Genomic DNA, 26,057 nt, shown 5'->3' with positions numbered 1-26,057 from the left:
GTAAACCTGCAAATGTGTGTCTCAACCGCATTAGCTCAGTTGGTAAAGTGCCGGACTTTGGTACAATTTCATGTTTTCAAAAGCGCTCAATAGTAAGCACATATGCTAACTATCGAGTTTTTACGGTATACATTAAGATGAACCTGTACACCGGGCCTGTACAGCATTAATTCAATAAGTTATAGTCATAAAATATGAATTCAGCAAGTTTTTCCATTGCATAGTTTGCGCAAAGGAGCAGTGGCGGCGAAAGGAATTTTTTTTCGGGGATTGAGGGGGCAAAGTGAATTTATGGGGGCACAATCTGCCAATTTTATGAAAATTGCCACGAAAAGTGGAAATTTTCGTACTTTTGGGTTTTTACTGTGGGGGGCAACAGGGGGGCAAGATTCTGACTGGGGGCATGCCCCCCGCTGCCACTGCAAAGGAGGTATTCATACATGAAGATAAATGTGATGTGACAAAAGTTTCATAAAAAGTTGCTGTTTCAGACATAAAATTTTGAACTTTGAACCATGATATCATTTTACCGGAAGGGCATAGAAGCTTCACTTGAATAAATAAATAAATAAATTTTGGAATTTATATTTTTCCAGGGGATTCAAAGCACTGTAATTTCGCTGTGTGGTGAATCACCGCAATCAGATCGCATCAACTAGGCTGGTTGCAGCCAAACCTGGCGCAAACCTATCCGCACTTAGATTGTAACATCCACCTATTTTCTGCAGCTCCCCAAATTCCATTGGGTGAAAGGAAGTTTTTGATAATCAAACAACTATAATCACCAATTTTGAAAGCAGGAGGAAACCGGAGATCCTGGAGAAAACCTGCGAGAGCGAGCATGGATCGGGATAAACCAAGTGCACATACAGGCTTTATAGGCACAGCCGGGGCTTGAACCTGGGACCTCAGTGGTGCAAGGCGAGGGAACTACCGCTGCGCCAACTTGCTCCCCAACTTACTACTCATTTTATGCAGAAAATGATTAATAAGGAACAAGTCAATATTAACAAATTTGTATAATTTCTGGACTCAAAAACATATTAAAAAATGCATTGGTCTTTAAGTGTTTTTCCCTGACAAGGGATAAAATACTATCCGCTATGTCCTCTTTTTCAGTCTTGTCTTCTGGTGAATACAAGAGATTACTGATTTGGAATGCCCAATTTCAACATGTTTATGAGAAAAATATGAGCTTTCATCTGATACCAAAATCAGCATTTTGATGAGGTAAAGTGGGGGAATGAGATTGTCAATCAGGTTACCCACCTTTAATGAGAAAAATAGGACCTCTCATTTGATATCAGTTAGTTACATGAATATCATTAAATAAAAACACTGTGGACTATATTATTATGATTATCATGCTGTATAAATGTCAGTATTTACAAGAAACATTTACATAATTTTTTGCATGAATGCTTGAGAGGGACAACATTTTATGTTATACATCAATTTGAAAGAATTCTATTTTTCAAATATATCACCTTCCTTTAAATACCTAATGCACGCAGAGTATTATTTTCATTAAGGACACCCCTATGAAAAAATGGACTAGCCGAAACCGTGCAAAATCCATTGATCTATTTTTAGCTTATAGCTTTCTGGTTAGCTTGTCATGTCATTGTATGCCAAACGAACCTGCCCTATCAAAACCTTTGTATGTGACTGAAAAGTAACATGCTTTTGATCCAAAATAATATTCACTGCACCTGCATATGTTTAGAGTTTCTTAATGGCGAGTATAACTTACTTTATTCAAAGTTCATGCTTTGGTGATGTTGGCGCAAACTTTGTGGTGGTGGAGTGCATGGAGAGGTATACTTTTTAAGCAATGTTTTGATGTTATTACTGCCCTGGCTATGTATGGCATGTTGTATGATTTTATCTATTGTAGTTCATTACTTTTATATATACTGTTATACAATTTATTTGTAATTTGGATTTTGCTGTTGTTTTAAAACCTCTATTTTTATAGCACCTAAAAGCCACCTGTGCATGCATTATTGCGATTTTTAATAAATGTCTCTTATTATTATCTATTATTTCTCAAAGCGAGTTAGGTTACCCCTAACTGGACTATATAGACAAAGTAAAAACAGAAAGAGCTAATAACATCAAAAACTCTGGGTCAAAAACAAACCAAAAAAGACAAATCTAACAGGGATCGAGCAAAGGTAGTATTGTAATTCCCTATGTGGCAGGAGTCTCTGAAAAGATTAGTCATATCATGAGAAAACATGTTTAGCTACGGCTATGAAACCCCACAAAACCATCAGAAATTGTGCTCGTTCATCCAAAGGACAAACAAGAAAAGAAAAATGGTGGACTGCTTGGGGACAAATATCATGCAAAAATTCCCCCAATCATACATTGGTGAGACAAAAAGACAGTTCGGTGTCCACATGAATGAACACAAAAGGGAAGCGGAGAAAGCTAGCCAACTCAAATATACACGATCTAAGAGAAAGGAAACACCCACCGAAATAAACAAATCAACCATCGCTGATCACGTATCAAGGGCCAACCATTTAATAGACTGAGACAGCTCATCAATCTTTGATAGAGAAGAAAACCGCAGGGCAAAATGGGTCAAGGAATCTGTATGGATTCGCAAGTATAATACTCAACTCTGCCGTCAACTGCTAACTCTGCAATATTTGATGCTTTTAACTCGCCACTAAGAAACTCTAGAAATATGCTGTATTCAAAACAAACCTGGCTTCCAAAGTATAACATACATGTACAACTGATTTCATTTCAAGACTTCAATTTAACAGTCACTGTGTAAGGCGTAGTTGCTATCCTAGGAACACATTTAAATGAGCAATATTATTGAACTTCATTTCTCCAGGGAAATCTTAAGCTTGAACCAGTCAAAAATCTCACTCAGCCATCCACAACTTCGGTCAGAATTACATACAGCTTCTTGAAATCTGAAAAGTAAGGCTTAATTGGAATAACAATTATTGTAATACTATAGCTGCACTGACAATATGAATATAACCAATACCACTACCAATGCACATGACTGGGAGTGGCACTGGTACTGGCCAACAGCTGCCAACGTTCTGGGAGTATTGGGAACAAATTCTTCTTGCAGTCCTTCTAGGATTGGTGGCCATCGCTGGACTTATTGGTAACTCCATGATAATTGCTGCAGTGGCTTTCTCAAAAAGACTCCAGACTTCAACCAATGCATTAGTGACAAGTTTGGGCGTAGCCGATCTGTTGACATCCTTTACACTTGTATGGTTCATGTCGGTAGTCTTGGGGAACATGAATGGCCAATACCAGAGGCCTACTGGATTTGTCAGATGACCAGTTTCATGGTATATGCCTGCCTAGGAACCAGCATCTGGACATTGGGTATGATTGCTATAAATCGACTCATTCACCTCATAAAACCCATTTGGTACGAGAAGATATTTACATCCTGGAAACTTGTAGTTCTAGTGGCGATACCATGGGTCATCCCAGCAGCATGTCTTTTAGTCCTTCTTGCAACTGAAGATGTTGCTTATGGGTATTCTAAAAGTACCTCTGAATGTGCTCACCATTCACACACGTATACATGTACGTTTATCATTCTTCAAACTGTAATCGGTCTTCTTTTACCAATCCTAGCAATAGTTGGAAGTTACATCTGGATCTATGTGTACATCAAGAAATACTTTCGTCGACAGAAACAACTTTTGTCGCAGTTTTCTGACAGCACTACGAATGATAAATCACAGAGTCCCAGCATGCAAAACACCACATCAAAATTTATGATCACCAAAGAAGGCTGTGATCCCAACAGCACAGGTCAAAGAAGGAAACAAATAACCAAACAAGAGATTGAGATTACCAAAAACCTCTTTGTGGTTGTCATTGGATTTTTTGCTTGTTTTCTTCCATTTTTCATCTTACAGCTAATTCGGAACACCAGTTACACCATCAATGTTGAACATGTTTTCTTTTATGTTAGGGGTATTCCGTTTATTAACAGTGTTATTAACTTCATAATATATGCCATGAAACATCCAGATTTCAAAGTTGTACTGAGAGCTATGATGAGGTGTTCTTATGCTGATATCCCGCAACCATCACCAATCCTGAAATACCTACTTTCAAGGAAAAAACAAATACCTGACTCAAGATTGCAGGATGAAGTACCTGAAAACACTACAATGCTTGGTTTGAGTACAACTGAGCTCAACTGACAGTCCCAGGGGGGGGGGGGCACTCACATTTCCCAGCTATATGGGTATGTGCCGCGGCGACGACCCCCTTTTTCAGAGCCACTGGCCGTTCCTTAGACCCTCTGAATTCATTGTTTGCCCGCTCTGAAGCCCCAAAATTTTTCTAGCCGTTCCATAGACCCTCAGATCATCGATTTCCGCTCTCATCAGCATTTTGAGAGGCGTGTTTTCTGTCCTACTATTTCAAGCCCAAAAGCAGACCCAAAAGCTACTTTTGCGAGCCCAAAAACTTCAAAGGGAATTTTCCATTAATTTCTTCCCCATTGAAACACATTGTAAGGAATAAGGTGAACTTTGGGTGGGATTTTGGGCTCCTTTAGTAGTGGCAACACTGGTTGACTGTTAATAAACATTGCAGCAATGCCGATCGCGAGAGTCCAGCTGGTGAACATTTAGCTAGAAATAAATGATTTTGAGATCTCTTTTGGGAATAAAATTGCCAAATATGAGGAAAAGTACCTTAAATAATTATGTACACATCCTTGCAGCTCTCCATAAACAATGAATTAAAAGGTAATTTACGATCTACTGGTCTAGTGAAATCGGGAGTGGAATGGCTGTCAAATTCTGCACACTTCACTCAATCATCTCATGTATAGCATGACAGTTCAATGTAGTCTAAATGTTTTTCTATTCGGCACTGAAAAAAATAATTCTTGTGGGTTTGTTTTTATGGTGGGCTTTTGTAATGCTGCTATAATTATCAGTAGGCTAATAGCATAGATTGTAGGTCTACAGGGTCTAGTAATTTTGATTTGAATGCTGTTTTGCTTTGTTGAGGTTTCCATCGTAATGGGCAAAACCAGACCTATTTTGCATTAATGATTTTCCTGATTAATAATTTAATGCACAATTCAAAGTGAAATCGATTCCTTCAATAATCTGTGGCAAAAACGCAACAAAATTGAACCCTGGTTTGGCCTGCGGGTTTAGTTTCCGAGATTTTTCAGATTTTGGCAGCCGATCAGTTCCCAAGACCCCCTTTGGCCAGTCAATCAGTTCCCAAGACCCCCTTTTGACCGCCAATCAGTTCCCTAGACCCTCCTTTTTGGCTGGCCGATCAGTTCCTTAGACCTCAAGTTCGAAACTGGCGGTGGCACACCCCTACCAAAAAAAAATTCGAGTGCCCCCCCGGGCTGACAGTTTAGTCTTGGCTTTGAAAAACTGTAATATTATATTGTATTCAAGTCTACAATCTTGTGCGAAAATTGTTGGGACACTTGACGTTATAATCTATTAATATCAATAAAATCACCATAACTCTTGAACATTATGTTGTTCAATTTTGTAAAGCAAATGTAATTATTATTATGCATTACCTAATTAGCAAACGTTTTATTTTTTGTGAATATATATTTTCGCTCCTAGATAGCGCAGACATTAGTAAAATATGTGGAGTGCATAAATATTGTACAATTGCATGGCACACACACACTCAAGTTTTGGAGCATGAGTTTGTGTACGGAGTATAGAATTATGAGTTTGTGTACGCAGTACTTTCAAAGTTCAAATTGTTTTTTTGGTTTTTTTCATTTCTCCAGGGAAATCTTAAGCTTGCAGCAGCCATAAATCTCAGTCAGATATCCACAACTTCAGTCAGAATTACAGCTTCTTGAAATCTTCAAAGTAAGGCTTAATTGGAATAACAATAATTGTAATACTATAGCAGCACCAACAATATGAATATAAGCAATACCACTACCACTGCACCTGACTATGACTGGGAGTGGCCGGGGGAGCGGCACTGGTACTGGCCATCATACTGGGAGTATTGGGAACAAATTCTTCTTGCAGTCCTTCTAGGATTGGTGGCCATCACTGGACTTATTGGTAACTCCATGATAATTGCTGCAGTGGCTTTCTCAAAAAAACTCCAGACTTCAACCAATGCATTTGTGACAAGTTTGGGCGTAGCTGATCTGTTGACATCCTTTACGCTTGTATGGTACGTTGTCGGTCTTCTTGGGGAAAATGAATGGCCAATACCAGGTGCCTACTGGATTTGTCAGCTTACCGGTTTCATGATATTTGCCTGTATAGGAACCAGCATGTGGACATTGGGTATGATTGCTATAAATCGACTCATCCTCCTCATAAAACCCATTTGGTACGAGAAGATATTTACATCCTGGAAACTTGCGATTCTTGTGGCAATACCATGGGTCATCCCGGAAGCATTTCTTCTAACACTTCATGTAACTGGAGATGTTACATATGCATATGCTGTCGAAGAATGTTCTGTCTGGGCACATTCAGGTGTGTTTATCATTGTACAATCTGTAATCGGTCTTATTCCACCACTTCTAGCAATAGTTGGAAGTTACATCTGGATCTATGTGTACATCAAGAAATACTTTCGGCGACAGAAACAACATTTGTCACAGTTTTCTGACAGCTCTACGAATGATGATTCACAGAGTCCCGGCATGCAAAACACCACATCAAAATTTATGATCACCGAAGAAGGCCATGATCCTAACAGCGACAATGCAGTTCAAAGAAGGAAACAAATATCCAAACAAGAGATTGAGATTACCAAAAACCTCTTTGTGGTTGTCATTGGATTTTTTGCTTGTTTTATCCCATACTTCATCATGCATTCATTTCGGGAAAGCACTATTAACAATGCCAACATTGAACATGCTTTTTTTTATGTTAAGGGTATACCATTTATTAACAGTGTTATCAACTTCATAATATATGCCATGAAACATCCAGATTTCAAAGTTGTACTGAGACATATGATGAGGTGTTCTTATGCTGATATCCCACAACCATCACCAATCCTGAAATACCTACTTTCAAGAAAAAACCAAAAACCTGACTCAAGATTGCAGGATGAAGTACCTGAAAACACTACAATGCTTGGTTTAGGTACAACTGAGCTCAACTGACAGTTTAGTCTTGGCTTTGAAAAACTGTAATATTGTATTCAAGTCTACAATCTTGTGCGAAAATTGTTGGGACAGTTGACGTTATAATATATTAATATCAATAAAATCACCGTAACTGTTGAACATTATGTTGTTCAATTTTGTAAAGCAAATAGTACTTAGTATAATGCATTACCTAATTAGTAAACTTTTTATTTTTTTGTGAATATATATTTTCACTCCTAGATAGTGAGAACCATTCAGTGCAAACATTTGTAAAATATGTGGTGTGCATAAATATTGTACAATTGCATGGCACACACACTCAAGTTTTGGAGTATGAGTTTGTGTACGGAGTATAGAATTATGAATTTGTGTACGCAGTACGTTCAAATTGTTGTTGTTGTTTTTTCATTTCTCCAGGGAAATCTTAAGCTTGCAGCAGCCATAAATCTCAGTCAGCCATCCACAACTTCAGTCAGAATTACAGCTTCTTGAAATCTTCAAAGTAAGGCTTAATTGGAATAATAATAACTGTAAATACTATAGCTGCACTGACAATATGAATATAAGCAATATCACTACCTATGCACCTGACTGGGGGTGGCACTGGTACTGGCCATCATACTGGGAGTATTGGGAACAAATTCTTCTTGCAGTCCTTCTAGGATTGGTGGCCATCACTGGACTTATTGGTAACTCCATGATAATTGCTGCAGTGGCTTTCTCAAAAAAACTCCAGACTTCAACCAATGCATTAGTGACAAGTTTGGCTGTAGCTGATCTGTTGACATCCTTTACACTTGTATGGTTCATTGTCGGTCTTCTTGGGGAAAATGAATGGCCAATACCAGAGGCCTACTGGATTTGTCAGGTTACTGCTTTCATGGTTTTTGCCTGCCTAGGAACCAGCATGTGGACATTGGGTATGATTGCTATAAATCGACTCATCCTCCTCATAAAACCCATTTGGTGCGAGAAGATATTTACATCCTGGAAGCTTGTGATTCTTGTGGCGATACCATGGGTCATCCCGGAAGCAGGTCTTCTAATGCTTCATGTAACTGACCATGTTACATATGGATATGTTGGACCTGTCGTGGAATGTTCTGTCTGGTATCATTCACATATGTTTGTCATCGTACAAGCTACAATCGGTCTTATTCCACCACTCCTAGCAATAGTTGGAAGTTACATCTGGATCTATGTGTACGTAAAGAAATACTTTCGGGAACAGAAACAACATTTGTCACAGTTTTCTGACAGCTCTACGAATGATGATTCACAGAGCCCCAGCATGCAGAACACCACATCAAAATTTATAATCACCGAAGAAGGCTGTGATCCCAACAGCATCAATGCAGTTCAACAAAGGAAACAAATAACCAAACAAGAGATCGAGATTACTAAAAACCTCTTTGTAGTTGTTATTGGATTTATTGCTTGTTTTATCCCATTCTTCATCATACATTCAATTCGGTACACCAGTAGCAATGCCAACATTGAACATGCTTTATTTTATATTAAGGGTATTCCGTTTATTAACAGTGTTATCAACTTCATAATATATGCAATGAAGCATCCAGATTTCAAAGTTGTACTGAGACATATGATGAGGTGTTCTTATGCTGATATCCCTCAACCATCACCAATCATGAAATACCTACTTTCAAGGAAAAAACAAAAACCTGACTCAAGATTGCGCAATGAAGTACCTGAAAACACTACAATGCTTGGTACAACTGAGCTCAACTGACAGTTATTCAGTCCTGGCTTTGAAATACTGTAAATATTGTATTATACATTTGTATACAAGTCTACAATCTTGTGCCAAAATTGTTGGAACACTTGAGCTTAGGCCAAAAAAATGTGTTTGTTTGCCCAGACATGGGGTAGAAAGGAGTGGGTCGGTCCCGGTGTGGTCACTCAACTTGCAATACTGACCGCACGATCGTTACCAAAATCAAGGAAAAAGGGGTCATTTTTAGGGCATGTCCGCGGACAAAATTGTCCGTGAAATTGGAAAAATAGGGGTGTTTCAGTTGGGTAACCGATTATAAAGGAAACGCAAGGAAACAATGGTATGTGGACCTTTGTTCACGAAATTAGACAATGGCCTGCTTTTTGTTAACCAGCATTCTTGAAAATGAGCAACATAATGATTGTTGACTTAACACAATAATTTCTTCATATTTTTGGTGTTATCTGTCGTTTACATATCCTTCCTAAAACACAAAAGTGCGACTATTTCCAAACACCTAAAAATTTAGGACATGTTACAAAACTATATTTTCTAGAATTTCATAGAATACTTTAAATGTAGCTTGTACCGTTTTTTGTGGCATCCTTCAGAACGGAGCGGTCCGTTACCATTATAGCTCAATATTTTCGGTCAAATCTCCATTCAATTAACACGGGGAGTTGGCTAGCTATGAGCTAGCTATGCCTTGCCCTCACTCATATTCTAGGAAAGTGCGACTATTTCTGAACATCTAACCTAGCTGTAATTTTAGGTCATGTTAGAGAAATATATTTGCTAGAAGTTTGGAGAATACTTTAAATATTGGCCGGTTATTTTTCACACAGTGATGTTAACTAGGCAAATGTAATATACTTCTAACATACACTATTTGTAAAGGTCACGCGTCAATGGTGAGAGCACTGTGTATTGTGTATAGGAAAACGGACAGTAACTGCAGTATGATTTTCTCCTGATCCCGTGGCCCGATAAAAAAATCACAGGAATAAATTTGGTTTCCTACTTTGTACTCATCCCGTGATCAATATTGTTCTCGGTTCTGATTTATATGCAAGGGGTACTACTTGAATTCTGTGATGCCCTTGTTAATTACTGGAAAAAAAAAAACATTCATAGGCCTAAAAATCCCTTCCTTGAAATGTTGAAATAGGGTCAAAATTGCAAATGTGTCCTCGCAATCTAAAAAATAGGGGTGTTTCAGAGTACCATTTTGTCCTTGTTTTGGAGTAAAAAAGGGGGTAAAATTTCATGATTTGTCCTTGAAATCGACTGCAAAAGGGGGTAATTTGTACTTGTGGTAACGGTCCTATGCGTCCCCCCTGCCAGGGAGTGACCCCACCGGGGGGTCGGTAAGTCGATTTCCTTTTCTTTTCTTTTTTAAATCTGTACATGTGTTGCAGCAAGTGTGGTACGGTTGAGCCTTACATTTTGCACATGTGTCAAACTTTAATCACAGATATTGGAATCTGTGCTTTAATGCATTTCAACCTTACCATATAAAGTTTAATCCCTTTGGCAAAACATCATTTTCTTTTATTTTATATATATCATTGTTTAAAAAACAAAGTGTTTGATGTTTTTTTATTTTTTGGGTCGGTCGAGTCTGGGTAAACAAACATCATTTTTTTTGGCCTTATCAGGGTTGGTGCGATTTAAATCAATTGATTTAAATCACGGTGTAAATCGCGATTTAAATCAAATGATTTTTTTTTTAAATCACTGATTTGAATCAACTTGTTCAATTTTTACCATTTTTGATAAATTTAAGTTAATTTCTTCCTTGAATTGACTGTTTTACTTCACTTGTAATGCTTCTACACCTTTGGGGTACAATTAAATACCTCTATGATGTCATTTTATCTATTGCTAAAAAAAAATCATTTTCAAGGTGCAGAATTCAACAGGTTTTTCCCATGATTTTACCAATTTTTTTCTGTGAAATTTTCACATCTGAAAATGCGTTTTGACTTTTTGTAAATACATGATAGGATTGTGTCTAGCATTCCACTTGTCTCTTTTGACTTTATCATGGGGTATAGCAGTTCTTGGAATTTAAAAAAATCAAAAAAATCGATTTAAATAAATAAAATAATTAAAAAAATCGCCACCCTGGGCCTTATAATCTATTACTATCTATAACATATCGATCACCATATCTCTTGAACATATGTAGTTTGATTTTGTAAAGCAAATTGTACTTAGTATTATGCATTACCTAATTAGCAAAATTTTTATTTGTTGTATCTGTTTTCACTTCTAGAAAGTGAGAACCAATCAGCGCAAACATAGGTAAAATGTGACGTGTCATGTCAAAAGGAGACACTTTTGGGCAGGATCCTAAATGGAGAAATAGCCCCAAATCTGCCCGGGGGAGATTTTTCCACAAATTTTGTTGCGAATTTGTGATGTTATTAATGTTTAAGATATTGTCTGATAGTTTCAGACCAGAATATAACTAGCATCTTGTATTTTTTGAGACATTTTTCTAGGTAATTCCTACTCTCAACATTGTCAATAATATTTTTAAAGTCCGATATCTCAATTTCCAATTTTATAATACCATAACTTACGAACTCAATATCTTCGCTTAGGAATGTCCGATTTCATTGGGGAAAACGGCATTGTGGAGCAAAATATCCCTATATTTATTTAAGATATGAAAAACCTCAAAATTGATAACCTGCCCAAACGTGTCTCCTTTTGACATGACACGTCACAAATATGAGGTGTGCATAAATATTGTACAATTGCAGGGTGCGCACTCTGCGAAGTACAGAGAATACTCTTGGAAGCATTAACTGTTTTTGTGTATGAAACAGTTTAATAAATGCGTATCACTTGTTGCTCAAGAAATTGTACAAAATAATGCACTTGTACTGAGATGTTGATGCATCTAATGCACTCCCCCTTCGCAGTTTGATGCATCAACATCTCAGTATGCGTCAGTGGCGGCACCAGGAATTTTTTTGAGGGGGGCATAGTGGGGGAAAACAGGGCCGTAGCAAGCGGGGCAGCCGGGGATGCCATGGCCACCCCACTTTTTGAGAAATTTGTTATGTTTTACATTATATCTTTATTTCAATTTGGTGATATATTTGTATTTTGGCCGCCCCACATTTGTCATGGCCGCCCCACATTTTACAACCTTGCTACGGCCCTGGGGGAAAAGTGATTTTCAGGCGGCAATCAACCAATTTTGACCAAAATCACCACAAAAAGTGGAAATTTTCGTAATTTTGGGTTTTTACTGGGGGCAAGAGTTCTGACTGGGGGCCACCCACCCCATAGAGGACATGGGAAATTATTTTTCAATGGGCAATTATTTTTAATTTTTCATTGTTTTTCAATGGGCAATTATTTTTCATTTTAATGTGGTACTACACCTCTTGATAAATTTGTGACTAGTTTTGCATTTTTCTCAAAAAAGAAACCCACACTGGTAACAAAAGTTAGGTATATTATCATGATTATAGGGGCAAGGAATCTAGTTACTACACTGGAATTTCAGTGACTCAAGACAAGGGGTACATTATTTATGATAAGAAAAGCGGTACCGCTAGAATGTAGGCTCATTTCTTAACAAATGAACCACTCGTCTTGATCCACTGAAATTTCAGTGAAGTAATTGGATTCCTTGACCCTATAATAAAATTATACATAACTTTTGTTACCAGTGTGCAGTTATTTTTTGAGAAAAATGCAAAATTAGTCACAAAACTTATCAGGGGGTGTAGTACCACCATAAATCGTTCAGTGTTATTGTCAAACAACCTAACATCAGTATCAATATTTTATAAAAAACAAAGAAGGCTTATACATATGATTTTACCAATTTGAAAATAGGCCTAAACATATTTTCATCAAACCATAACTTTGATACCGTTGTTATATTTTTAATATGGCCTTATCACAGGCCTAAGGTATAAAAAGTATATATCAGTTTTGGACGTTGAGAAGATGACACAAAATCTCCTAAAACAGAGTAATACTTTATTATCGGGGTATACACAACTTCATGTTAATAATAATAGATACAAAATGTATTTATATGTTTTACAATGTAAACACTATATTTAGTAATTAATTATATATAATTGTTTAGGCATGCTTTCATATAATTGTATAGATTTTGTCTTTTATGATTATGGGATACAAAGAAAAAGTAACAAATGGACAATGGTTTTATTTGTGTTCCTTGTGTACATGTGATTTTATCCGCTAGAAAAACCAAATATAGTTCAAATTAAGTAATATCTACCCTGTATAAACATAACAGAATAATCATGATAATGCCAATATGGTTAGGACATACTCTCTCAATTACTGACCTGGATTGTTCCGGCAAAACAAAACATTTTATTAAACCATGGCCCTGCACTTCCAAGTAAAAATAATTATGACGCCCACCAATAAGTATAGTACTGTGAGGCCTAGTAAAAAGTATAGTAGGCCTTACACTAGCGTACAGGTACAGGTGACCCAAAATTACTTGACATGTTTTGTATTGTTTCAGTGGTCATTCCCACCAAATTTTATTACCCTGCAACAATCTATAGTTATTGGACCCCAGATGACCCCACCCCTACCCAACCCTCCCACCACCCACTTCAGTAACTTACCTTACCCCAACCTATCTTACATCTGTACCTTTCTACAAGCAGTTTTGATTAACAGAGAATTACCTGTGTGCTAGATATTACCCATATGCCAGATATGCGACTCAGAGAGATGTGTGCATAAATTATGCAAATTACCAACTTAATTACCATATTTTGCGATAAATATCTAAGCAGGTGTGCAAATAGTAGAGATCCTTCCTTTGATCAGGTTTCGCTGCCATGCACCAATCAGATCTGGCATTTCCAACCATTGTAGAACAGTTCCGCATAAATTATGCAAATGAACAACTAAATGCCCAGACTTTTCGCTGAAAAACTAATCAGGTGATCAACAGGTGTGTATCGTTCTTACCACTAGCTTACGTAACCATACACCTGATGGATCACAGATAATCTGTCCACAAACTTAGCTGTCAATTTGCAATGATTTTTGCATAAATTATGCTACTTTAATTAGCATAATTTTCACTAAAAAACACACGGGCAGAGAGCACAGTTGGATATCCTTCCTCTCACCAAGTAGTGTCCCCATAGGTCTTAGGTGGATCCCCAGATACAGCTCTGGACGGACAGACGGACACACTCCCACCCACCCACCCAGACAAACAAACACACCCCCACACGGACAGATAGAGAAGTGGTTACTATTCAGGCACGAAAAAAAGGGACACTTTGTGCTGTGTACATAATGGTGAGAGAAAGGCATTGCACAGAAATTAATGAATTTTATAATAAACTTTTAATTTTCTTACCATAATGTGTTCAGTTAGTGAGTCCATGGCCACAATGTCATCAAAAATAACTCTGAAAGAAAATAAATACAAAATATTAAATCAATATAAATTCATAGACTGGGAAAAATGAAAGAACAAAAGACAAAGATTCCAACAATTAAGCAGAAGTAGCGAATGGAAGCTGAATTTAATAATGCCAAGCATTAGTAACAAATTCAATTGATTAATAACCCTATAACTGAACCAGGTCTTTTACTAAATCTCACTATTAAAACCACTGCTGGTGCATGCATTGCACATGATGCAATGACGCAATCAGCCCAAGTCGTATATACCCAGGGAATCGCTGGCGGGCTAGTGTCACCCGTGTGGCTACTACTCGCCTGTGATCATCTGCGTAACATGCGATGAGTCCAAGCCTCCTCAATCCCGGGTGACTTTTTTGTTCATCTTCTCTCCTTTTTTGTTTCTTCTTTCCCTTCCGATAGCAAAAACCCTTGTGTTCAGTTAGGGTTATACTTTGTATTCTAGTATTTGCGAGCAACTCATGGCCAAGGTGGAACTCTTGGCATGCTTGTAGCTTCGCAATAAACACACCGGTCCAAAAGACCAACTGTATGCATGCACCTATATGTCGTACACACTTCCAGAACAATACTGCACTAATTTTTTTGGAATTCAAATAATATTATCCTGTTTTGCCAGTGAAACATAGCTAAATCCTAATCCTTTTATAGTTAGTTCTAAGTAATTTGAGGGAAACAGTAATCACAAAATTCTAAGACTTGGCACAAGTCCAAGTATTCAAAATCTTGCAGTATGCTTTGACTATATTTATAAATATGTTTTTATAAATATGCATGTGACCCATGGGCACTACATACCAAGACCAGCAAGCCTGACCAAATCCTAATGCATTGACCACTTTACAGAAAAGGATAGGACTCTGTAGATAAATATCATCAAATTAAAGTATTAAAGCCATATTATAACATTTGCTGAGGAAGACGCCCTCACTGAATTTTTAAAATTCCTTTTTTTACACGATTAAATTGTACTTTATTAAACCAATATATCCTGCAAAAATCAAGACTCTAAGTGCTGTAGTTTTGTCAAAATCCGTGATTTTGAATTAAAGGCTGATTCAGCGCTTTATTATTACGATGGAATTATTAGTCGAACGCATACGCGATGTTCATAACACACAGTACGTCACGCGTCGTGCGGGACGGTGATATACATAGCGAAGGGTCGTACCACAACATGACCGAAGGAGTGGTACGTATTGGCAACATGTGCGCTGGTAGTAAATTCCAATTTTCTTTGCTTTGCCGTAGTTGTTCGGCTCAAAAATAAAAGGGGATATATCTGACAGTAAAAGCTAACATTTTATGGCAAAGAAATGCTAATCTATTTTGTTTGAAAATGTTATAATATTGCTTTAATTGAATATATTACACATGGAGGGATTCCTAATTCATATTATGTTATCAAAAACAAATTGTTGAAAGTATTTGACAACGGAAAAAAAAATTTGACGGAAACATTTACAACATAATCACTAAGTTGAACAAAATAGACAATTTTGCTGCACAGTAGTCTCATGCTGTTCTGCCTTTGCATTCAAATGTATAGAAAGACCATCCGCTCTGTAGAAGGTCACTTCGAGGCTTACTGTCTACAAGCTGTTATGGCAGCGCAGAGGTGATCACATGCATATTTATTTATAAAAACGTATTTATAGTCGAAGCATACTGGTATAGGCTAAGAGTTAGCTCATAATTTTATATTTTATATTTATAATTGGTTATAAAAAGGATTAGAAAATGTGTTTTCTAAAATTTAGAACGCAGAACTTGAAATTAGTCTTCGTACAAATCTTCAGGTTTGTTGTCACAGCATACAAAAAACGCTCTAAAAACATGTTTTTGGCTCTTATTTTTATATTCCAAAAGTGACCAAATAATATAATTTGACTTTCATTGCCAGGTATTAACTTAAGGATTAGGATTAGGATTTAGCTATGTTTCATTTGGCAAAACAGGATAATATTTTGTTAATCCAAAAAAATTAGTACAGTTATATTTTTCTGGAATAGGAAGTAGTACATGTTAACAACAATATGTGACACCATGGCCAAGGATTACTTTAAAAACTATAGTATGCACTAGTCAAAAGTGCTATCCCCCAAGTTCACATGCACATAAATATTATGTGAAAAGTTTTCCCACAGTCAAAGTCTCATTAATGTAAAAGATTATTGATTTAACCCAGTGAGCACACTTGTGTGTGCATGAAGTGTTAAGAGGTTAATACACAGTAAGGTCCTATACAGACTTTTTATTCCACATAGAATGTTCATTCTTAAACACTGGAGAATGTTCTTGCAATTTTATTGGTTCTTACCCGTGTGATATGACACGATATCACACACCTTAGCGCGTGCGTGTCGACGCGATACTCGTACGCGCTGTTTGAACCAGCGATATAGAATAATAACTAGATAACTAAAGGACCAATCACAGGACGAGCTAGCTGGAGGAATGGCGACCATATGCTAATTAGGAGATTGTTGTTTACGTCCGTGACATCATTTTTTGCCCAAAAATTTTTGTGCCGAAAAATGACGAACAATTTCAGTTTTCTTTCTATTACTGTTATATTGTGAAAAACCATATAACTGTGGAGTTAGTCCAATATGTTAGGAAAATATTCAAACCGAGGACACCATGTTGACACTGGCTAAATAAGTTGCATTTTCACTCGTAAGGGTGACAGTCACTGTTGCAATTTCGTCATTTTATTTTTCACAGACGATTTGACCTTTTGAGGTCATTTAGTAGATATGTTTACCAGTCGTTTTGATTTTCGAACAACAGTTCGCCTTTGAAAAGTGAACTTCGACGTCCGTGGTGCGAAACTTTCTTGCCACCACTTGCCAAGTTTTCTTACGGTGCTTCCCGAATCTTTTTATCATGTGGTTGATCAGTGCATGAGCGGTAATCACACACGGCACCAGGGCATTCGCTTAACTGCCTTGGTTTGAACCAATCGGAATGTGCATAACAACAACAGGACTGATCGATTCTAAGCCCTAGGTAATTCCTTGTATAATGTAGGATTTAATTTGATTAAAATTTGGTATACTTATGATTAATATATTTATTTTCATTGAAATGTTTAAGAATGAGAATAAAGGTATATATAATATATATGTTATATGAGATGACAGATGCACGACAGCGGCTAAAAACAATACCTTTATTCTCTAAATGTAACATATCTATCTACGTTATTTAATTCAGGGGTAGCGTTAACCCCCGATCGGGGGTGAATGACCCCCTAAATTTAAAAAAAATTAATTTTTCACCCTCTATATTGGGAATATGTGCAAGCTCGGGGGTGAACTCTGACCCTCTACTTTTGGACCTTACTCCTACCCCTGACTACACTGCAAAATATTTTTCACCCCGAGATTAAATTATCACCCCATGTATTTGGATTTTCTGCAAGCTCGGGAGTGAAAAACACGGTAAAACAACCCCGGACTTTCGGGCCTTAATGCTACCCCTGATTTAATCTATTTCCATTCTATTTCCAGTAATGTTTAAATTGTAACGAATGTTTGATGACGTAAAATCGATACTATATTTCTACCAGATATTCAATGTAGCATATTATTGATTTTACATCATCAAACATTTGTTACAACTTCAACTTTTATTCAGAGTCTGTAGCGGCCCTGATACATAGCACCATGACACTCTCTCTGCCCACATTCAGCAGGGCAGAACCATTTTCATTATGGGTAAATTTAATACACTCATGAATGGGTAACTGATACACACTAATTCAGTCATTATTCTCTGTTTCTGAAAAAAATAGTATTTATTTAAAGCAAAGCACCAAGACATCAAGATAGGATACAAGGTGTAGCCAGTAACATACACAGTGTGAGCATAATTTCTATTGTCGGTCCATACACTTTCAGCAATGATTTTCCCTTGAAAGAACATATTTTGTTAAATGAAACTAATGAACTTGTATCTAAGAATGGTAGATATTCAAATATTATATAAATTATAACAAATAACACTCAAGTCAATAATGTTGTTTATTGTCACAAAATATAAAGCACTTCGATACCAGCACGTAAGCATGGCGATATGGGGACAGCGTGCCTGTCGGTGTCTAGGCAAAAACAATCTGTGAGCGTGTATACAATTACCACATCCAAAGGCTTGGATCACATGCAAGTCCATTGGATGCTTCAGGTTTTTACTTATAACGATGCCATTTTTTAACCAATCAGGTTCATTTTTACATTGGGATAAGGCATGGGGTGGGGGCAAAAGTGAGTGAAAATTGTTGTGGGTCTGCCCATAGCTTGCCTGTGGGCCTGCAAGTCACCGACGTCAGCAAGGCAGATGCAATGCTGACTACATCATCAATCCATGATGTCTTTAAAAGTGTCACAAAATGTGGACCAGTTTAACATTAACCTCCCTGCTGATCTAACATTCGCTCTGATTGGTCAATTACATGATATCTTCATTTTAATCATCAATCAGAATGGAGCTTTGCAAATAATTCACCCCAATTTTTTTGTGTGGTGAAATTATTCTAACAATCTGTGAGAGCGATCACACATCATCGCACACCTTAATGCTCTGCGTGCTAGCCATGTTTTGAAATATTTTTTCAAAATATCAAGAGCTATCTTAAGAACTACTGAACCAATACTAGGCTTGTTTGTACTCATTTTAATGCATTTTTCATGCTGATTCCAAATATAAAATTTACATTTCTGAAATTTTTAATTAAAAAAAAAATTATAACATGTTGTCTGCAGTCGACACCCGCGTGAAGAGAGTTAAATTGCATGTCCGAATGCGATGTACAGCATACCTCAATTCCTAAACCTCTTACCAAGTGCAATTCACACCTGACAGCCCGTTTTAAAATTTCCAGGAGTGCGATTCGTAGCATCCCAGCAAACACAAAACGTTTTCGACGTCATTCGCAAAAGGTTATAAAAGCTTATCAGAAAATGTTTAAATGTCGGGTTATATAAAGGGTACATTAATGGTATAAAACGTTTTCATAACATTAAATAACACTTTGCTGGTAATTTAATGCACAGCAAACACAAATGTTTTACAGAAAACATTTGAATGTCGGGTTATATAAAGGGTATAAAAACGTTTTAATAACATTCTAAAAACATTTTTGAAAACTTAGTACAAATCATTCTAAAAAGAATGTTATTTTGGGGTTGAAAAAATATTTTGCTGAAAATGTTTGCCCAAAATATTTACAATAACGTTTTTTAAATGTTTTCACGACCTTTATATAACCCGACATTTGAATGTTATTAAAACATTTTGTAAAAAACATGTTAAGAACATTTCTGTGTTTGCTGGGTGCAAATATTTTAACATGTTATTTAAGTGTTGATAAAATATTTGGCCAAAAATGTTTGCAAAAAAAGTTTACAATGACATTTTGAAAACATTTTAAAAATATTGTTGTAGTGTGATTTCATACAAAATGTTTTAAAACGATTTCATGACCTTTATATAACCCGACATTTTAATGTTATTAAAACGTTTTTACCTAAACCAAAACCCAAAATATAACTTATTTAAAATGTTTTAAAAATGTTTTTGTGTTTGCTGGGATGCCTCTTATTTTCAAAACTCAGCCCCTGCCATGCATCAAAATATGCAGAGGTTGACCAGGTGACTGAGAATAATTCCATAACAATGAAAAATAATAAGCAGTATTTAAACAGGGGAAATTCAACTTAAAGCAAATATAACAACACTAAAACGCAACAATTCACAGAGCAGCAGAGTATGTTAGAATAGGCTACTTGCATGGTTCCGCCATTTTGCACTATGTGCAAGAAGAGCCTTGAGCTGGCATCATGCATGAAAGGAAGAATTATGTAACCTTACAAAGAATGTTATATGACTGGTTCAAATCCCATTCATGTATGCTGCCAGTTTGAGGCTCTCCCAGCACACAGTGCATAATGGCGGAACCATGTAAGTAGCGAATAAATTCATATTGTGACCTGCTACCTTGGCTACTGTAAACCACAAAATGAACGTACAGTCACAAGTTGGTAGTTTCGAGACATCCTAGCTGCTTAGTTGATGTTCTTTGTTCATCGTGCAACTGTACAAGCAAGTAGTATGTCCTTTACGAATGGCCCATAATTTGTGTCCCGATTCACAAAAGACATAATTTTGGCTTGAACAGTTGCGTGTGAAACAAAGAACACCAATGCAGGACATCTCGAAACTACCAACTTCCAACTTCTTTACACTCATTTCGTGGTACTGTAAAAGTGGAAATTTTTGCAGTACATTAATTTTCACGCTTTTCGCGTGCAATACAGCTACCGCGAATATATGTTCTTTTAATATAATGTAAGAAAACTCAAAATCGCGAAATCAAAAACAAGCAATGAAGTTCAAAATCGGCAATCGAAATAATTACACATGCAGAAATTACCACTTTTACAGTAGTAGGCCACTTTTGTCTTGGCACTGTCTTGACATGGTATAAAAAATAAACATTTCTATCAATATAATTAAACATTATAAAAAACATATTTAATGGGAACAAAACAAAACTGCCCAACTCAAGAAAAATTGTTTTGCGTCTCGTCGTATTACCTGGACACATCTAAGAGGAAGTCGTTAAAAGCTCTCTGTTTGGTCAGACCCTTGCAAACCTACATTATGGTGATGATGAAAAGTGAAGGGCAGTCACACATCATAAGACAACATAACCTAGACTCCCGGCCTAGACTACACGCCAGGGTTTACCCCCCCCGATTCCAGAAATTGTTTTGGAATTACGCAAATATTATCTTGTTTTGCCAAATGAAACATAGCTAAATCCTAATCCTTTAGTCATGTTACTTTAAAACTGGCAATAAAAGTCAAATTTAAATATTTTGCAAAATGAGGGAAAATGGGCCAAAATCATGCAAAGTTTTCTTATGATGGAGGTTATCCACGTTACTCATGAATGACTTCTAACAAAAGGAATTCCTGTAGTATTCCTCATTCAAACCAATTCAATGCACAACGTCAGAGTTACTTACATGACTTTAGCGAGCTATTTTGAAATAGTCATGGTTGCACATGTGCAGGTACTTCTTTGGAAAATCCTAAACTAGGTATAGCAGTCGCTGATAGGATATGCAGCTTATTTAATATTTTCGATAATTGGTTATGAAATACATAAGAAAATGTGTTTCCAAAATTTAAAATGCAGAACTTGAAATTAGTCTTTGTACAAGTCTTTCGATTTGATTGTCACAGCATACAAAAACCGGCCTAAAAACGCATGTTTTTGGCTCTTATTTCCAAAAATTGACCAAACAGTACAATTTGACATTCATTTCCAGCTAGAACTAACTAGAGGATTAAGATTTACCTTTGTTTCATTTGGCAAAACAGGATAATATTTTATTAATCCAAAAAAATTAGTGCTGTATTTTTCTGGAATGGGGAGTAGGCCAGTAGTTATATACCATTGTTCACCTTGGCGAGACAGTGATGGTACTATGCATATCATTAGGTGCACCTACAAATCGTGAGTGTATATATATATGCACACAAAAGATGCCACATAGATGCACGTTCAAAAAGTTGCCGACCATTGACATCACTGCCTGCCAAGATGAAAAATGATATAATATATTTTTGTCTCATTATTTTTCCTAGACACATCTTAAAGGAAGCCAGCCAAAGGCCTTCAATTTTGTCACTCTTGTAAACCTAGAGTAAATGACTGAAAATGTGGTGATGATGAAAAGTAAAAAGGTAAGTTACCCCCCCCCCCATCCCCCGAAAGGGACACTCATATGTAAAGGTGGTACAGGGTATATTGTCGGCGGTCAAGGGTGCCTTTTTCAGCCTCTCCAGCAGTTCCCAAAGACGCACATTTGGGATCAAGCTCCAGTTATTTAGCCTCACCTTGTAAAGCATTTTCCACCCTGATGTGGTAGTGACGTCAAAGCGTTGAGGTAGCTGTTTCACCTGTGTAACTATGCAGTGTCTTTAAGCACATGCATGTGTATACCCCGTACCAGCGCTTTGAGCGAACACTAGCAATTTGCAGCTCCGCCCAAATAGCAGGGTGGAAAATGCTTTACCTCTTTAGCTCAAATTTTGACAAATTTTGGAATTTCTTAGTTCCAAATACTATAATTCAGCCCTAATTCTAGTTCACTATGCCCCCACCCAAAAAAATGTTTCAATTTCAGTTTAGACGCCCCTATTTTGCCGGAAAATCAGTTCTCAGTTCCCAATGTTTGGTGTGAGTGCCCATTGAGCAGCGCCATACCGAGACCAGTTGATGAACCACAATAACAGATGGGAATATTTAAGAAAAATATCATCGAAATTACTGAAAATTCTAGTTCGCTTGCTATTCGAGGATTTGTGGTTTGTGAATGGGGTTAGTTCTAGACACGCATGCCACTTTTCCAAAGAAGCTGTAATATCAGCAAGCAGCATCCATTAAATAAACTGCTGTATTAGAAAATAGCCTAAGCTTGCTGAAGTAGGGGAATTAGGTGATGGAAAAAAAAACACCATGTTTTACAGGCTCGGCTGACCCAGATTTTGCATTTTGGGTTTATTTTTTTTAAGTTTTTGCTAAATTCATATAAAAACAGCCATTTTGGAGCCAAAATTTATTGATTTTAATTCAAAATATTTTTATATTCAGAATATTTTCAAAATATGTTTGCAAAAAAATCATCAAATTTGTGCTAAATTTTCAAGCTTTCGGTGATATTTTAGGGTCATTTTAGCCTCTGGGGAAAAAATTGTGACTAACCGACCCTACTTGAAAAGTCCATCCACCCGTAAAACAGGTTTTTTGTTGCCTTTATACACCAATCCGAGAAGCGTTTACTGTATTTGGCCCTCTATTGACGGCAACACAGATGTACCAGAGCGGGAGATTTAATTCGTAATTCAATACTCATGATTGTGTATTGAATATCACTGTTGTGTACAATTCCCGGGTACAATTCTGTATAGCACACAATAAATAATGGATGGAACCCCCGACCTCGGGACACCGCAGTTTTACATCGGGGACACCGCAGTAATGGCGAAGTCGGATAGGTGTATAGGGCAGGCATATTATCGTCAAGGCCAATATACATACCTGTACTTTATGAATTGCAATAGCTGCCCACTGCAAATATGTTGTTGCCAGCTGAAAATAATAAGATACATCATAAGATCATTACCTATGTGGATTTTTTATAGCGTATGTTTACACCACGTGTAATGCAAAATGTGAACATGAATACTTACACCAAACTCCCTGTCACCTTTGAAAGGTCCAATCTGATAAGATCAAAACTTAATATCCAAAAGGTTAAGGAAGTTAACTATTTCAAAGGAAACCAAACAAATCTGTTCCATTTGTCAGTATACTTTGGTTTGGGTAGGGGTGTGATGCTGAGAATTTAACAGTGGACTCATCAATATACCAATTTTTTAAGAAATTTGGACCCATTTAAATACAAAAATTCAAACTTTTTGACCAAATTTAACACAAATTGTCTTAACTTTTTCAACTTTTCCCTCCAAATTTTGGGGAAATTTGAAAAAGACCCATCCATATGCCAAAAGTGGCCCAGAAAAAGGGGGTCATTGATATTCCAAAAGGCAGGGGCGGCTGGTCCAATGGTTCTACCGGTTCTCAGCACCGCTTAATTTCTCACAGAAAAAATAAATTAACCCAACAGCATGTGCAACTGATTATGAAGATGGATATTTCCGATATTATCGCGACACCTAGTGATTTTAGCCATGTTTGTTTGGGATATATAATCTTAGAAAACGATCCGGCAACATTACAACTCAATTCGGTGCTACTGCTGATTAGACCCGGTAGATGTTATGTTTTCTATTGAAATCTTGCTCGGTGCTAGGTCTCCGTAGAGAAGCACACGGCGAATTAAGTATATTCGGTTCTGTGCGTGTATAGAACCGATAGATTAGGCTATCACACAGTTCACAGGAATTAGCTTAGTATCGAGGATTTCCAGTGAGTACACACACGTGTTTAAGTGTGTGTATAAAGTCTAGTATCACACGAGCCTGATCGAGATAAAAATAGATGCATGACGTAGTTCCATACCAGAGAGGTACTGTCATGCATAGGCTACTATAATGAATGTACTCAGGATTATTACAGGATTTTAATTCGGTAAGATGGAGAATTCAAGATGTAAGATTTTAATACTAGATTGAGTAGATTGGCATTATATTATACATGTAGGACATGTAGATCTAAAATTGCTCGACAGAGATATAATAAAACCGGTCTAGTAAAGTCATGAACATTATTAGTAAGCCTATAAATTTATATTATATTAAAACAATATTTAATAGAATATAAAAACATAGATATCAAACAACAAATCAAACAAGCAAGTGAATAAAAAATATCTAGGCCTACATGATCACCAGATTTAAACATTTCACGCATAAATTAAATGCTGTACATTAAAATTGTTTTAATTCACGATGATGTACAAAACTATAGTTTTCAATATTTGACAGGTAGGATATTCTTATGATATCATACTCATTCAGTAATAAAAACTTTCAACATGGTCATGGTGTAATTTGTCATATTCCGAATGCAGATTGTTTATTGAAAATTTGCCTTAAAAGTATATGCACCAAATCGCGCCATTTAGACTTTGTTTTTCAATTTTTTTCAAATTCTGAGGGGGGGCACATCCCCCCTCAGACACCCCCCTACGTCGCACAAGTGCTACGGGCCGCGCTTCGCGCCGATTAGCACCTACTAAAAAAGGACCACAAGCCGCCACTGCCAAAAGGCCAAAGATGCTACCCATGTTTGTGGCATGTCACAGTATGGTCATTTGTACTGAATACCCCCGGGCTATATGTAGGTCTACAGATAAAAACAATAATTATCTTTTACCACCCTCTAGTCATCCACCCCATACCATCAAGGCATACGCTACAACAAATTGCTTTGTGAATTTACTCAATCATCTAAAAAAAAGCATCAAATAGAGCAATACAAAGGCGGCCAAGAGGGAGACATAGACCGTCAACACCTACTAAGGCAAACAAAAGCCCAGAATTACTTTAACAACCCTGTTCACATTAGAACATTTCTTCATTCCATGAAGATAAATAAATCTTGATTGAGTACTTTAGCGTGCATACACATTGTGCTGAACGAAGATTGATCATCATTTGAAAAGATCATCATTTGAATTATATTTTCATGTCATCATGTCGAGTATATATTGGAGTTTCCTCAACACATAAAAGTTAACTTTTTATACTCCTTACTTACGGTAATGTTTAAATGTAGGATAAAAAAGCTCACATCAACATTTGAGGTGCTGAATTTAGCACCATTTACATTAACCACAGCATTGTATGATCGTGATTTTTCAGAACTTTGTAAGCTTTTAAGGATTTAAACTATTAAGTGTTTGAATTATTTAGCATATTTTCAGTTTAAGGTCAGGGTTAGGGTTTAGTTAGCATTATAGGTTAGGGGTTTAGGAGGTGACGGTTAGAATAGTTAGAAGTACGTTTTCGTAAGGCATGTAACTTGGTGTGGTATTCTTGCTAAATAAAAAGCCTCTTAAACAGGATTGAAAAAAAAAATATCGCATAGGACATTAAAAAAAAAAAAAGCATAGCACATACCTTTTTAGCCAAAAGGTCCAAAGACAAACCTTTTTTTTTTTGGCCTTAATATTCGTTCAATATTTGTTGTACGAAGAAAAT

The 26,057-nt window shown here is 36.7% G+C and overlaps 2 protein-coding genes across 2 annotated transcripts in view; one reads left to right on the top strand and one right to left on the bottom strand.

Annotated features, from left to right (window-relative positions):
- The window catches only part of LOC140140482 (cAMP and cAMP-inhibited cGMP 3',5'-cyclic phosphodiesterase 10A-like), a 118,274-nt gene that overhangs the window by 68,402 nt on the left and 23,815 nt on the right, over positions 1 to 26,057 (bottom strand). The window contains 3 exon segments of the mRNA XM_072162241.1: positions 14,248 to 14,299; positions 20,916 to 20,974; positions 23,431 to 23,481. Of these exon segments, the coding sequence (XP_072018342.1) occupies positions 14,248 to 14,299; positions 20,916 to 20,974; positions 23,431 to 23,481 (162 nt within the window).
- LOC140141140 (beta-2 adrenergic receptor-like) lies at positions 2,705 to 7,543 on the top strand. The gene is made up of 2 exons (XM_072162938.1): positions 2,705 to 2,943; positions 5,786 to 7,543. Exon 2 carries the CDS (start codon positions 5,924 to 5,926, stop codon positions 7,136 to 7,138), a length of 1,215 nt encoding a protein of 404 aa, XP_072019039.1. The 5' UTR covers positions 2,705 to 2,943; positions 5,786 to 5,923; the 3' UTR covers positions 7,139 to 7,543.

Source organism: Amphiura filiformis, chromosome 19 (assembly GCF_039555335.1).
Source record: "Amphiura filiformis chromosome 19, Afil_fr2py, whole genome shotgun sequence".
Classification (NCBI taxonomy): Eukaryota; Metazoa; Echinodermata; class Ophiuroidea; order Amphilepidida; family Amphiuridae; genus Amphiura; species Amphiura filiformis.
Note: the sequence above shows the minus strand (reverse complement) of the source record. Positions and strands in the feature narration are given on the sequence as shown.

Coding starts and splice junctions, on each gene's coding strand:
- LOC140141140 (XM_072162938.1), top strand. CDS start 5,924: ATGAATATAAGCAATACCACTACCACTGCACCTGACTATGACTGGGAG.